The following is a 16475-nucleotide window of genomic DNA, read 5'->3' as shown; positions in this document are numbered from 1 at the left end:
TCCCACCGAGGAGGAGGAGGAGAAGGAGGAGAAAGAGTCTGATTACAAAAAGTGACTCTGATCGTATCAGACTTACCCCTTTTCTTTTAAGAAGCTGGGACACAGAACCCTGACGTCGGTGTTGGCTGGGTGTCTGTGGTCGGGGATGTGGGCAGAGCGTCGTTTGGGGGTCGTCCTTATTTCCTCCAGTTCTTCAGACAGTTTGACTGTTCATAACGGAGTGGTTACTGTGACTTACTGTGTATGATGGACGGACGCTTGTGCCAGTCTCTGTTACGCATGAGCTCCTGTGCACATTTCTGTATAAACTCGGGCGCGTTGTTGATCAATTAGATAAGCAACCAAAAACACCAGCAGAATAAACTGGAACCGGTACTGGTGTTAGTGGCTAAAGCTTGGAGACGCGCGTTTATCTCCGGTACGCAAACTGGCGTGCGCAACAGAAGGGATGCCGCTCAGGCGTGGCTTACGTTTTTGAATATCCAATTTGATAATGCGCGCAGAGCATGTGTATAAAAGGCTCATTGGAGACGATAAGCGGACAACCACAACCACAACCACACAGTGCTGAGTAGCTGGTTTTAAACAGAAGGCAGACATGCGCTGCGCACCGGGTCGCTGAATCTGAATCGTGGCACACAGTGATTACGCAGCATGGCAGAGGTCGGTGGATTCCTAAGCACCATCGAGCTGGATTTACATAGTTTCCCGGCGCTCGGGAACGCACCTCTGGTGGACTCTCCGGCTGGATTGAATGAGCGACTCGGGCTGATCGAGGGCAGGCTGCGCCGCGGATCGCTCACAGACTTCGAACATTTAAAAGGCATCCTGCGCCGCAGACAGCTCTACTGCAGAACCGGCTACCAGCTTGAGATCTTCCCCAACGGAACCGTGCACGGAACCAGGCAGGACCACAGCAGATTCGGTGAGTGCGCGCGTTTTAACTGCACTTTCCCTTTGGCACACTGAGCCGCGCCATGGCGCACCTGTCAGTGTCACTTTATAAAGTGCAGATCGCTTGTCATTTATTTAATACGCATGCTCCACTAGTCTACAGGCACCTTAAATAAAACAAATATACAAATATGTTTTGGAGACGAGGGTTATGAATAAGAGGTAGCTTATTTATAATTTCAGCTGATTCACTATTTTCTGAAAAGTATCCGAACAAAGTTTATCAGGGGTTTTTCCACTGTTGGAGCATTAAAGTTTCTATATTAAAGCCTGAGACATGGTTGTAGAACACTTAACCAGCCAAACAAGCATTAAAAATCCTAGATCATTTGTGTTCATCAGTTTTATTACTCAGTTCACTGCCTGGATTAACATATAACTCTTACATGTATACGAAGTTGCAATTTGAAGTTTACTTACACTTTTAGGGGGCATTGCAGTGTTGTTCCTGCACTCGTGCTTTACTTTTAAAAACATATACTGTGTTTATTTGTCCAATTATTTTTGATATCTCAAATACGTTTTTTAACTCTGCCTATTTGATTGTGCCACAACTAGTACAGTAAAACCTCCAGTTTGCTCTGTACAGATCTTAGAAAGCGAGTGATATATTTTCACAAGTCAGGGAGGTCACTCAGAGCCATTTCTAAGCCACTTTCTGGATCATCTGGATCATCTGTACAAACAGTTTGCCAGGGTCGAGTAGAAAAACTCAGGAATCTTATACTGCGAGGAAATCTGTCCGGATCAGGTCTGGCATATATTAATTAATGTCTAGTGAATTGCAGATGTACTGTACCTGTCCACAGTCAAGTGAGCGTTTATAGTGACATAAGCTGAGTTTGTCATGCACAAAGAAGCATCTTTATATCTAACCCCCATATCTAATTTGTAGCTGATTACACAGAGAAGGAAAAACAGTCACAATGACTAAGTATGCAAACAAACAAGCATGTTTGCAGAAGAAAACGTGACCCAACAACACCGTAGCTACTGTTAAGCCTGGCAGATGAATGGGTGAATGGCAGAAAGTAGACAGAATCTGAAAAAAGTATTAACTTTTTATTAACCAATTTTTGCAGAGTAGAGTGGCCAAAGATCCAAGCAGAGCCAGGTCAGAAACTTGTTGATGCTTTTCTGATTAAGGTGAAAAGTGGCAAAGGACATATAAACAAATGATATTATGTATTTTATGTATATTTGAAACCTGTTTGTCATATTTTCATATTCTATGAAACTCTTCTCGAACAAAATGTCATTTAAAGACCTGTGATTGTAACAAGATGTCCTACAAGTGTATGTAAATTTTTGACTTCAACTGTATGTGACATGAGTGATAATGATGATAGTAAATCTGACTCAGCTCTGGTAATACTTGGTCTGTTTTAAGGTTTTGCATGGATTGTGCATGGGCTACTTATGCCATAAACATCTTATGAAATAAACATACTAAAGATAAAATACTACAGAAAAGTATATACCGCCCTTGGCAGTACCACCTAGTCAGAGACATATGACATACATGAAGGTTACAAGACTACCAAGTCTATCCGATTAATCGCTATACAGTAGGTACGCAGGCATAACGGGGCACGTCTGAGCCCCCTGCTGTCACCCATCAACACAAAGACAGGACGTCCACGTCCCTCTCTGGCTCTCACAGCTCATATTCCCCGAGCTGAGCCTCAGGTGTCTCTGCCTAATGCAAAACAAGCGCCTGTTTTTCTGCGCCAACATGTTTGATGGGACGCCGGTGGACTCGAGTGCTCACACGTTGTTAATTATTATGGCATTAATATAAATCACTCACGGAGCGGTTAGAACTCATGTGGTAAACAAATGAGGTCAGGGCGCAGACATGTGCGTTCCACAGGCATTGTGCAGGTGCAGGCGCGCTCGGGAGGCTGGAATAACTCAAAATTAAAGCATGACCACTGTGGAATCCAGAGAAGTTTAATGCTTGTTTTGCTCGGCCAAAACAAGCACGTTTATTGGATTGGGTGTTCGATGTGCATGTTCTTGGCATTCTGTGATGTGCAAATTCAGAGCAGGCAGGATACAAGCGGCCCGTGGCTTTGATTTACGCAAATATGAAACATGCGTGTTCTTTCGCTGGCATCCAGACGTTCGGTGTCATCTCTGAAATCGTTTTAGTACCTGACTGATCTGGAACCACGCTGATCTGCAAAACAACTGCGGCAGCTGGTCCGCTTCTCGATTTAATTGCAAACAAACCGCTTGTCTGAGTCATTTGTGTTTCTGTGCTTATGAGAAATATAATTTGATGCAGACGCATTTTATACGGCACAAGTGTGTATCGAAAAAATGCACGATTGGAACTGGAACTTTCGGGACACACGCTGTTCCCAGATGTTCTAATCCAGGTACTGACCTCGGAGGAACTTATTAATGGTTGATATTTCAGAAGTCGGCTGATAGAGAATGCTAATAAAATCACATCTGGGATCAATTGAGTGTTTAGTAGCTTACTGCAGGCCAGTGGTACCTCAGTGGTAGATACTGGGCTAGTAATCATACGGTTTCTGGTTCAAGTCCCATCATCAAGTAATAATTGTTAGTCGCTTTGGATAAACTTTGGACAGTGGTAGCTTAGTGGGTGGAATTTTGGGTTATCAGTTGAAAGGTTGAGAGCCATGCCATGCAGCCACTGTTGGGCCCTTGAGCAAGGCCCTTAACCCTCTCAGCTCCAGGGGCGCCATGCAATGGCTGACCCTGCGCTCTTCCGAACAAGCTGGGATACACGAAGAAAGAATTTCGTTGTACCATACGTCTGTATATATATACACTGATCAGCCATAACATTAAAACCACCTCCTTGTTTCTACACACACTGTCCATTTTATCAGCTCCACTTACCATATAGAAGCACTTTGTAGTTCTACAATTACTGACTGTAGTCCATCTGTTTCTCTACATACTTTTTTAACCTGCTTTCATGCTGTTCTTCAATGGTCAGGACCCCCACAGAGCAGGTATTATTTAGGTGGTGGATCATTCTCAGCACTGCAGTGACACTGACATGGTGGTGGTGTGTTAGTGTGTGTTGTGCTGGTATGAGTGGATCAGACACAGCAGCGCTGCTGGAGTTTTTAAATACTGTGTCCACTCACTGTCCACTCTATTAGACACACCTACCTAGTCGGTCCACCTTGTAGATGTAAAGTCAGAGACGATCGCTCATCTATTGCTGCTGTTTGAGTCGGTCATCTTCTAGACCTTCATCAGTGGTCACAGGATCCTGCCCACGGGGCGCTGTTGGCTTGATATTTTTGGTTGGTGGACTATTCTCAGTCCAGCAGTGACAGTGAGGTGTTCAAAAACTCCAGCAGCACTGCTGTGTCTGATCCACTCATACCAGCACAAGACACACTAACACACCACCACCATGTCAGTGTCACTGCAGTGCTGAGAATGATCCACCACCTAAATAATACCTGCTCTGTGGTGGTCCTGTGGGGGTCCTGACCATTGAAGAACAGGGTGAAAGGGGGCTAACAACAGAGAAACAGATGGACTACAGTCAGTAATTGTAGAACTACAAAGTGCTTCTATATGGTAAGTGGAGCTGATAAAATGGACAGTGAGTGTAGAAACAAGGAGGTGGTTTTAATGTTATGGCTGATCGGTGTACATAAGACAAATAAAGGCGTTCTATCCCTGCAAATGCTGCAAACGTAAAGAAATATATATGCTTAAAATAATCCCAAAATATTTACAAGACCCTACAGTACAAACAGTAAAGCCAAAACCTCACCTGTACACATTTCATTTCGAGGTTTGTATGGTCATATTGCTGAGGTCCACCTTATATGGACATCAACAATTGGCTTATTAAGTCATGATAATTTAGTCAATATAAATCCAACCTACTCTCTGAGTCTTCCTTTATTATATGACACTTATCAGTCCTGGATGTCAGGGCTAGCACGTGTTTTTTTCCCGAGACGCATTGAGCCTGTGACTCTTTGCGACCTGCCGCCCAGGTAACAATCGTGTGGAAGTAACACCCTTACTACTTCCCAAATGAGAGACAGAAAAGTCATTTTCCCACCCAGATAACAGGGCCGAGTACAGTCTCTGGGACTCCTAGCTATGACTGACAAGAGGTTTGATGCTTCTCTGTTGTCCCAGTTGGGACTCCCAATGGGGTTTGTATTTGCACCAGTTAGCATGGCACCACTATATTATGTTTAGTTTCCCACCCATTGAAGGGTTTAAAGGTTTATTATTTTTTTCCTTTTGGCTGCTCCTGTATTTAGGCGTCGCAACAGCAGATCTGGTCCTCAAACCAGCACAGTTTTTACGCCGGATGCCCTTCCTGACGCAACCCTCCTATTTCTATCTGGGCTTGGGACTTGCATTGACAGCACGCTGACATCTATTAGCCAATCAAGTCCATGCAGACACACAACTGGTCGATAGCACCTCTGAGATACGAAACCTGTACCCACAGATCCCAGCTGTAGTGCGCTAGTTTGCTTTACTGCTGTGCCACCCAAACGCCTAAAGGATTATAATATGTGTAGTTATTACTTATCATTAATTAATAACAATAAACAAACCCGCTCTTCTCTGTAGCTTGTAGCTAAGTGGTTTAGGTACTGGACTAGTAATCACAAGGTTGCCTGTTCCAGCCCCAGGACTGCCAGGTTGCCACTGTTGGGCCCTTGAGCAAGGTTTTTAACATTCAGTTGCTTAGACTGTATACTGTCGCTAAGAATGTAAATGTAAAAATGCTATTTAAGGAGGCATTTAAGGATGTAGCAGAGCCTGGTACAAAGACTAGGTTTATTTTTCATGTTTATGTTCATCTTTTTTATAAAATTTTTAAGTTTCTTCCATTTTAAATCCTAGTGTTGCTGTTTTGTTGGTTCCTAGGTGCAACTGTCCTGATTCCATCCTCCTACTCTTATTAACGCTGGTTTATACCGTCGACCAGGTTGCATAAATGAATTTTTATACTTGGATTAAACCTCTGACTGGACTCACTTTTAAGCTTTCCCATCATAACAAATAATACACAACAGCTAGCCAATCAGGAACAAGGATATGCTGTGGTATAACTTACCTACCAGCACAAACTGACCATAACTGAGCAATTAGTTAATCTAGAAACTAGATGCTTAGAACAGTAATCAGTCATTAGCTGTAATTCTCTAGTTTAGGTTTCATCTGTCAGTCTACAGTTCAGCAACCTAATAAATTAAACTCTTGGGTCTTCAGAAACGTCAGAATTTGCAACCGATTTGGCTGTTCCTCGTTCCAGCCAGGGTTCTGTCTGCCCTGCTGATGATTAACGTGCATCTCTTCAGGTGAAAGAAAACTTGGAGGAAAAAGCTAACGGCCTCATACTGTTAAATACTCTGATGTTGATGAATGAGACGTCTTGCAGGGCCAGATATCATCCTTAATTTCAGCATTTCAGGGAAAGTCGTTGACAAAGTTGGCTACGTACACGTGAGGGTTTTATCCATAACTTAAGTAAACGGCTCCAGCTTTAGTAAACGACCTATGTCAACAATTTCAGATGTGTTTGTATCCTTCCTTATGTTACAAATGGCATTTATTTCAACTATAAACTATATTTTCCTCCCGATTTAGCACACTCAATCTTTGTCTTCCGCTGCTACCAGAGATATCAGATTGCATCCGAGGAGAGATAAGATAAGATAAGATAAGATAAGATTCCTTTATTGATCCCCATGGGGGAAATTCGAGTGATACAGCAGATTACTACAATATAATACAATTATATTGTATAATGATTACTATTATACATCAGTATGGCAATTACTACAATATAATACAAACACTATATATTCTAATATATACAGTGTATCACAAAAGTGAGTACACCCCTCACATTTCTGCAAATATTTCATTATATCTTTTCATGGGACAACACTATAGACATGAAACTTGGATATAACTTAGAGTAGTCAGTGTACAGCTTGTATAGCAGTGTAGATTTACTGTCTTCTGAAAATAACTCAACACACAGCCATTAATGTCTAAATAGCTGGCAACATAAGTGAGTACACCCCACAGTGAACATGTCCAAATTGTGCCCAAATGTGTCGTTGTCCCTCCCTGGTGTCATGTGTCAAGGTCCCAGGTGTAAATGGGGAGCAGGGCTGTTAAATTTGGTGTTTTGGGTACAATTCTCTCATACTGGCCACTGGATATTCAACATGGCACCTCATGGCAAAGAACTCTCTGAGGATGTGAGAAATAGAATTGTTGCTCTCCACAAAGATGGCCTGGGCTATAAGAAGATTGCTAACACCCTGAAACTGAGCTACAGCATGGTGGCCAAGGTCATACAGCGGTTTTCCAGGACAGGTTCCACTCGGAACAGGCTTTGCCAGGGTCGACCAAAGAAGTTGAGTCCACGTGTTTGGCGTCATATCCAGAGGTTGGCTTTAAAAAATAGACACATGAGTGCTGCCAGCATTGCTGCAGAGGTTGAAGACGTGGGAGGTCAGCCTGTCAGTGCTCAGACCATACGCCGCACACTGCATGTCAGTGCTCAGACCATACGCCGCACACTGCATCAACTCGGTCTGCATGGTCGTCATCCCAGAAGGAAGCTGACGCACAAGAAAGCCCGCAAACAGTTTGCTGAAAACAAGCAGTCCAAGAACATGGATTACTGGAATGCCCTGTGGTCTGACGAGACCAAGATAAACTTGTTTGGCTCAGATGGTGTCCAGCATGTGTGGCGGCGCCCTGGTGAGAAGTACCAAGACAACTGTATCTTGCCTACAGTCAAGCATGGTGGTGGTAGCATCATGGTCTTGGGCTGCATGAGTGTTGCTGGCACTGGGGAGCTGCAGTTCATTGAGGGAAACATGAATTCCAACATGTACTGTGACATTCTGAAACAGAGCATGATCCCCTCCCTTCGAAAACTGGGCCTCATGGCAGTTTTCCAACAGGATAACGACCCCAAACACAACCTCCAAGATGACAACTGCCTTGCTGAGGAAGCTGAAGGTAAAGGTGATGGACTAAACCCAATTGAGCACCTGTGGCGCATCCTCAAGTGGAAGGTGGAGGAGTTCAAGGTGTCTAACATCCACCAGCTCCGTGATGTCATCATGGAGGAGTGGAAGAGGATTCCAGTAGCAACCTGTGCAGCTCTGGTGAATTCCATGCCCAGGAGGGTTAAGGGAGTGCTGGATAATAATGGTGGTCACACAAAATATTGACACTTTGGGCACAATTTGGACATGTTCACTGTGGGGTGTACTCACTTATGTTGCCAGCCATTTAGACATTAATGGCTGTGTGTTGAGTTATTTTCAGAAGACAGTAAATCTACACTGCTATACAAGCTGTACACTGACCACTCTAAGTTATATCCAAGTTTTATTTCTATAGTGTTGTCCCATGAAAAGATATAATAAAATATTTGCAGAAATGTGAGGGGTGTACTCACTTTTGTGATACACTGTACATATGTGTAAATAATGAAACAGAGTCCAGTGCTGGGCAAAAGGGTAGGGGGGATCTTGAGTTATTGTATGGGGAAAGCTGGCTCATTAGTGTGAGTACAGTCTGTGTATTCTGCTATTGTTATGCAGTCTGATGGCAGTTGGCACAAAAGAACGTCTGAATCGCTCCGTCTTGCTTTTTGGTGGAACACGTCGCTGTACACGGCTCTTCCGACACGTGTACAGCCCTCCTCTTCTCTCCCCCGCATTCTGCACAGGCGTCTCTTCCGACAATCAGGGTCCTTACACAGCGTATGAAGAGCCCACCCCACACATAGTCCGGCCCCCACCCTGCAGATACGGTGGCCAATTATTGTCTGCTGCAGGCACTGCCAATTATGCCCGCTAGATGGCGCCCAGCCGACCGGTGGCAGAGTCGAGATTCGAACCAAGGAGTACAGAATCTTGGCACTGGTGTGCTAGTGGAATATCCCGCTGCGCCACCTGGGCGCCTGTTTTTCATTTTTATCTCACGTACAAGGATTTCATTTAATGCTACATCGCAGTCAGCTTTACCTGAAAAGTTTATGCTTTTAAAAGGTCAGATTTATTTGTACTGCATCGCTCGCTCACCTACAAGACACGATTTCACACCTGATATGTTATCTGGTGATATCTTCAGTCATGTGAGCTCCATGGTTATAAAAGACAGACAGAAAAACAGTGTTTACATACAACATTTGTGTCCCAAACCACATTCTGTGTGCTATACAGTGTATAACTACACCACTGGTAATGAACTATTTAGGATTTTAATGAGCCCTCTTTAGTTGTTACTTTTTCCTGCACTGATAAAACTTCGTTTCCACCCAAATTTAAAGCAAAATGACTTAATTAAAGAAAAAAAAACATTATATGACCATCATGGGTCAACAAAGTTTAGCTTAGGTCAAATTTAATGACATGATCAGCAGTACATGTAACCAGACCTTGTTTTTACATTTTACCATATAGATTTATTTTTGGGACACTTTTCATTAGAAAATGCAGTTTTTTTATATGTGGTAATAACACCATTAACAACATATAATGTGAATAACTTCAGTTAGCTCACTAGATGACACGGCTACTGGTTCTACTGGTTCTACAGTTTAATGATACAGCAGCGATGACTGTAAAAGAAAGCTCTACGAGGACATTTATCTTTGTGTTATGGCCTCCTAATTCTGTCTTAGTGATTCTAAGCACTAAGTCCAACCTTCATGAGCGTATAGGCGGCCTAGCAAAGAAAGAAAACGCTTCATGTAAAACTGGTCCAGTAAAGCTTTACTTTAATGGCAGAGTCTCCTTTCTTGCATAGAAGTTTATAACTCCATAAAGATGTAAAGCTTGCTTGACTGTAGCCAGTATCATATTATAATTACAAATAAGAAATAATGAGTCCATGTTACATTTACATTTTCAGCATTTAGCAGACGCTTTTATCCAAAGCGACTTACAATACTGTGACAGTATACAGTCCAAGCAATTGAGGGCCAAGGGCCTTGCCCAAGGGCCCAACAATGTTACAACGTTAAAAGACATTATAGACCTTTCTACACTACACAATGAATCTGTACTACAGATTTGCAGCGTGTTCTGTTTTATTTAGTCACAGAAAAAGAACAATTGCAGAATTGTTTGAAAGCACAATTGCTGTATCATACATCTTCCTTACAAGTGTGTGTGTGTGTGTGTGAGTGTTTAACTGGCATGACTACCTAAGTCATTTCATACTGTAAAAATTAATACTTGTAGTTAAGAGCAAATGGCATATTAATCTTAACCCAGTTGAATATAGGAGGGGCGCTGAGGCGGCAAAAGGGACTTTTACGCTGGCACATCGCTGATATTCGAACCACTGGGTTTGAACCTCTGCAGTGCTATTAGCCATCCGGGCATCTACACAGACATGATTGGGTATGTCTGAAAGGGGAGTAATGGTTGAGCTATTGAGTTGCAAAGTTATACACAATTGTAGTGTCAGCTTGCTGAAGCTGGTTAGATGCTGGCAATAAAATTCAGCTGTCAAATGATATCAAACTTTACCTTAAAGTGTCAGTGTGTGGATCGGCTAAAAGTAGAGCAACATGATATGTTAACTTAAGAAAAAGTAGCATTACCATTAAAATAATGAAGCAAGACACCCAGGTGGTGCAGCGGGATATTCTGCTAGCACACCAGCGCCGAGATTCTGAACACCTTGGTCTGAAACTCGGCTCTGCCACCAGTCGGCTGGGCGCCATCTAGCAGGCACAGTTGTTAGTGCAGCAGACACTAATTGGCCACCGTGTCTGCGGGGTGGGATGACCGGACTCAATGTACACACACACACTCTTTTAATCTGATCAATCAAGTGTCTGATGTAAATTTTTTAGCACTAAGACTCAATGGTAGTACACACAAACAGCCTTGTTCTGTGAGTGAATGTGCCTAAATTATAACCAGTCTTTAATTAAAAACAGGAACTTAAGCTCAGAAGATAAAAATTGGCTAAAACAGCAGTAAAATGTTGTTTCAGGATTGTTTTGTTTGCTTCCCATGTTCATAATAATAATAATACCTCACACCATGTGTCTTAGGCTACTGAACAACACACATTCCTATTTTCACCTGGTGTAAATACATTTGTACATTTGTAAATACATTTATTATTAATCACTGCTGGATGCATAGATGTTTTAATTCTGCCGTTGGTGTCTGTTAATCGTCTAACCCGAGTTTCTGTACTGCAGGCATCCTGGAGTTCATCAGCCTGGCTGTAGGACTGGTCAGCATACGAGGCGTAGATGCCGGACTTTATCTGGGAATGAACGAAAAAGGGGAGCTCTACGGGTCGGTAAGTGTTACCGTCCAGAATTCGAGAAAAGGCGCGCACCTGCACCCGTCAATTTTTGTGCATTAAAACTGGCGCGGTTGGACGTGAGCCAGGAGTGTAAGTACAGTGTTCAGAGGATCCCAGTCGTTCCAGCAGGCTTTAATCTCACGTCTGTTTCTCATATGATGCCGACGTGAAAAACAGCACAGCAGACAAAACATATAGAGCCTATCACGCCATGCCTCTGACATCAGCCAGCGCCGGAGCGGCAGCCGTCGCACCGCGGGCCCCAGAGAGCAAAAACAGTTGGCTTGTCTGCGCTACCTTGTTTTTGTCTTCCCAGGCTGAAAGAGGCACGAGAAGGCGCTGGCGGAAAGCACCCTGAATCTAAATTAGCAGGATAGGCTCTTCATTTTGCCCCAGTTGTGACTAAAATATTTACATATTTGCGGGATCCACGAGGCGTGTAGAGTACACACACATATTAGGAATATATGGCCTGTGAGTGCTCTCACTTTCTTGTATATTCCTGCACTCGCACAGCGAGAGGGCTTTACTAACACATCGCGATTTGCGTGCCGGTGCAGCGCATGAAACACCATTTATAGGAAACGTTCTGGATCTGCCCCCCACTCGCTGTCGCCATGGCTGTGGGAGAAACACGATATCGGATTTCGGGCAAATAATACGCCGTGGTCTGTACAAAGTGTCTGTGGATCCGGAGAGTCAGAGCGAGCTTATTGCAGACGGAGGGGGGGCACATGTAACATAATAAGGTCCTATTAAAATCACAGCGGTCATGTCGGTTCATGTAAGAATCACACTGCTAACTGTCTGATACACGAGGACTGAGGTGTCTGAGAACTACGGGTGGGCACAAGTACACAACTAATAATGATCTGTAAATACCCTGTAATAATCTAGAACCAGAGTTGGTAATGTTTGGTACATTTTAGAATGTCTAAAAGCACTGCAGTTCCCAGTATTAATTCTACATAAAAGCAAAAGCAGGGGTCTGGGTTTCGCTTCAAGTTAAGTCAGGTGTGGACCACACCAGATCTGAATGTGATTCTCTCCTATGGCTGGAAATACCCTATATGGACAAAAGTATTGGGACGTCCCTTCTAATTTTTAAATTAAAGTGTTTTAGCCACTACAATTGCGAACAGCTAACTAAAGGAAATTTACATTTACAGCATTTAGCAGACATTTTTATCCAAAGCAACTTACAGATGTGACAGTATACAGTGTAAGCAATTGAGGGTTAAGGGCCTTGCTCAACAGTGGCAATCTGGCCGTGGTGAGGCCTGAACCAGCAACCTTCTGATTACTAGTCCAGTACTTTAACCACTAAGCTACAGCTGCCCAAAAGCGAGCTCTATAAAAACATGAAGAAAAACTTGGTTTAATGAAACTCCAGAGCCCTGAACTAGAACATCAACTGAGGTTTTCCTGACCAACATCAGTGCCCAGCTGAATGGGACAAATTCCCACACTGAAACCTACGAGATCTTGTTAGATCTTCTCAAATGAGCGGCTGTTGTTCTTGCTGAAAGATCACATAGAGGTCACTCGATTTTAATAGCATTTGTTTTTAAATGGGATGTCCAAATACTTTTGGTCATATAGTGCATGACTGAAGTTTTTACACTGGTGGGAAACTACAGAGAACTGCTGCAATTACAAATGCTAACGTTGTCCAACGTTTGTTTGGACAACTGGACAAAACTATTGGCACCTAATTATCATTTTATTCCTCTTTTGTTGTGTACTTAAACTCACCTGTGGTAGGTAACAGGTCCAAGCAATGCAAACATCCCATGTGCATCAAGTTTAGTTAGAGGAAAGTGGAGAACTTAATCTTTGTGTCTTTGTGTGAAAAGATAGAAGCCCAGACAGTCTCAGGGCTACAAGTCCGTCTGAGTTTACAGACCATTGCACAGTATCTGACATTCCTGGATGTGGACAGAAAAAAAGAATAAGCCATAAAGGATTATTAAAATCCTAATTAGTGACAGGAGACCCAGGAGGACCCCACTGCTGACATAAAATAATAATATAAAATAATATTAAAAAGCCAGACTTACCTAAGAAAGCCTGGAGATCCTGGACAGAAAAGACCAGAGCTTTTTTAAAGAAAAGAATAAGATGATGGAGGTTCACTGATGTTTTGGGGTTGATTTGCTGCTTCCGGCACTGGATGCTTTGACTGTGTGCCTGACATTATAAATATCCAGAAGACTACCAAAGACTTTTAGGGCCCAATGTCAGAAAACTGTGTCTTCGTTAGAGGGCACGGGTCTTCCACCGGGACTAAAATGGATTAGGACGAAGCACTGCAAAGTTCTGAAGTGGTCAGCAATGAGTCCAAATATAAATCCAATTGAACAGCTGTGGAGAAATCTCAGCAGCTGGAAGAAGTGATCCCAAATTCCACTAGATGGGTGTAAGAAATGCATTTATGGTTATAAAAGACTTTGATTTTAGTTACTGTTTCCTTTAAGTGTTACCAAATATTAAGTTGAAGTTGCCAATAATTTTGTATAATTTCTCCATTTCTGTAGAATTATATCAGATTTGATTTGATGTACCAATGCAAACAAAAAGAATAGACGTTCTGGTCTGCGTAACCACTCCAGATTCTGTAACCAGAATAAATAGAGGTGGTAGATAATATTTTGAGCTTCTGAGTAGTCTCGTAAACTGGAAAATACCAACTGGGAAATTGCAATTGTATGGTAAAGTTGCCTGGATTCTCAAGGATAAAAGGAAAGTTGGATTTACTAGTATTGAGCAGGTTATTAGCCTAGTGGGTAGAACGTTGGGCTTTCAATTGGAAGATTGTCAGTTCAAATCCAGCCTCTTCTATGCCGCCCTTAACCCTGTTTGCTCAGGGGTTCCAAACAAGCTGGGATGCGTGGAAAAAGAAGGTCATTGTACTGTACATGTGTATATGTATAAATGAGAAATGAAGGTGTTATTAACCCCTGTCAGCCTTTAAAAAATAACTTTGGCTGATGCTTCTGCTAGATTATGTGTTTATAAATTTTTCGGTACGTACTAGCATTGATTGAACACCCGAACAGTTCGAATGCATGCGTATTCAGGGCGTGGCTTCAATGGGAACACTGCAAGAAGCAGGACCAGTTAAAAACGAATCAAATTCCTTAAACATGCCAGTCATCACCTTGTGTAATGAGCGTCCAGCTTGTGCATCTGTAGCCAAAGCTTAAGTTGGTTGGATGGAAACTACTTAGCCTGACTGACAGGTGCTCGATGCATACACTCCTCACACCAGGTTTTTCATTTTACACCCCACAATGAGCCAATATCTTGCAGGAAAACCCTTCAGTCTGGATAGTCGCTTTGTGTAGTCGGTGTAGACAGGCCTGTATGAGCGATGGTTCAGGGTTCAGCAGGTGATCCTCTGCTGCTGGACTGCACAGCTAAAAGAACAATAAAGCTCACTGGGAGCTGCATCGTGTTTCCTGCCAAAACAGCCCTCACACAGTCGTTCCAGCCCTTGTCCCTGTTCGTTCTTCTTTCACTGACTAACACGGCTGAACAGTTAATATCTCGATGGAATTTAAAGCAGAAATAATTAGAAATTAGACATTTTTTAATACGTACTGTAACTAGAACCTGTTTGTTAAACTAGGGCCAGCATGGTGGCACAGTTGGTAAAGTCTCAGAAACACAAGATGGATTGCCTACTTTAAATTTACTTCTAGATGTAATAGGTGAATGTGTAAGTGTGTGTTGCCCAGTGATGGACTGGCAGCCTGTCCAGGATCTATTTCTGGCCTACGCCAAGGTTTCCAGCTGGTGCTGGACCCACCATGACCTGATTAGAATGCAGCGACACAGTGGTTAATGCAGATAAATGAAGAATATGTATATGATGCTCTCAGGTGGAGCAGCGGTCTATTAATGTGTGTACACAGACATGATTGGCCGAAGCCATGTAATGGATTATTCCAGTGTTTCCCATTAAATCCAGACCCACCACGACCATGTATGACACTGTAACATTGGGGTCATTTGGGTCAAGGTCAGTGTCCACATAATTTTGGTCATAAAGTGTATTTAGGGGCCTTTTGATTGTTATTTTGTCCTTAAAACAAACGTTTAAAGATGTTTTAAAAATCTTACGAAGATCATTTGCTGTTTTCCTTGCAGAAAAAGCTGACGGCGGAGTGCGTCTTCCGTGAGCAGTTTGAAGAGAACTGGTACAACACCTACGCCTCGACACTGTACAAGCACAATGACACCGGGAGGTACTACTACGTGGCCTTGAACAAAGACGGCTCGCCTCGAGAAGGCAGCAGGACTAAAAGACACCAAAAGTTGACTCATTTTCTGCCTCGGCCGGTGGAGATCGAGAAGATCCCGCAGGCTTACAGGGATTTGTTCCAGCACAGGTGACCAAGAGTCCAGCCAGAATGGCTGGAGGAGCGGGGAAGGGTGCGGGGGAAGAAGACGGACGCTCGGTGGGAGGGGTAACGGAGAGCCCTCCTGTCTTCCTTCAGCAGTGTTTAGATTTGCCTTCTGGTCTGAAGTGAGGAGTCCCTGAGCAGCGGTGACTGAGATAAACAGTACGTGTGTGTTCCTGGATGCCTCTGTTTCCTCTCCTTAATGGGTTTTAAACCGCATGGCAGAAAGGACATTCCTCCACCCAGCGCTGGGGGCGAGAGGCGTCCCACGCTGAGTGGCACGCGAGCGCCTCGTTCTCGGATCAGCCCTACATGTACATACATTACATTCTCATAAACTGGAGAAACCACTATCGATGAACAGAACCACTTGGGAGCCACGGTTCGGCTTCTCACATCAGTATCAAGAATATGAACTAATCCCACTGTGAGTGAGGATTGCTGAGGGACCACGGTGCTGACCAAATAGCGAAAGTGATGCATTATGGGAAGAGTACTTATCTAGAAGGTTGTACCACAGAATATACAGTAGCATCTCATTACGAGAAGGGTACCAGCAGGAGCTTTTTGTACACATTTAAAGACATTAAAGGACACTTAATGTGTGAGAGGTACTGCCAAACAATGAAATCAGTTAGATGGATGCACCGATGTATTTTTCCTGCAACTTTGTGTGTTCTAGGGTTCAGTTGTTGTTGTTTTTTTATATGGATATGTAGCTTCTTCCATTAACCCCTCTTCTGTGAGGCTGGTTCTTCTGGGAGACATGACCTC

At 43.2% G+C, this 16475-nt stretch overlaps 1 protein-coding gene across 1 annotated transcript; it reads left to right on the top strand.

The window, feature by feature from the left end:
- The first annotated feature begins 576 nt into the window (after positions 1-576).
- Positions 577-15762, top strand: fgf16 (fibroblast growth factor 16). Its single transcript, XM_062999695.1, has 3 exons — positions 577-925; positions 11186-11289; positions 15448-15762. The coding sequence occupies exons 1-3, from the start codon at positions 655-657 to the stop codon at positions 15691-15693; spliced, it is 621 nt and encodes a 206-aa protein (XP_062855765.1). The 5' UTR covers positions 577-654; the 3' UTR covers positions 15694-15762.
- The last annotated feature ends 713 nt before the right edge of the window (positions 15763-16475 follow it).

This window comes from Trichomycterus rosablanca, chromosome 8 (assembly GCF_030014385.1).
Source record: "Trichomycterus rosablanca isolate fTriRos1 chromosome 8, fTriRos1.hap1, whole genome shotgun sequence".
NCBI classification, from domain to species: Eukaryota; Metazoa; Chordata; class Actinopteri; order Siluriformes; family Trichomycteridae; genus Trichomycterus; species Trichomycterus rosablanca.
This window is presented reverse-complemented; position numbering and strand designations above follow the sequence as displayed.

Excerpts from the sequence above, each read along its gene's own strand:
- fgf16 (XM_062999695.1), top strand. The coding sequence starts at position 655 with ATGGCAGAGGTCGGTGGATTCCTAAGCACCATCGAGCTGGATTTACAT. Across the intron at positions 926-11,185 it reads GCAGGACCACAGCAGATTCG|GCATCCTGGAGTTCATCAGC; the intron begins GTGAGTGCGCGC and ends TCTGTACTGCAG. Across the intron at positions 11,290-15,447 it reads AAGGGGAGCTCTACGGGTCG|AAAAAGCTGACGGCGGAGTG; the intron begins GTAAGTGTTACC and ends TTTTCCTTGCAG.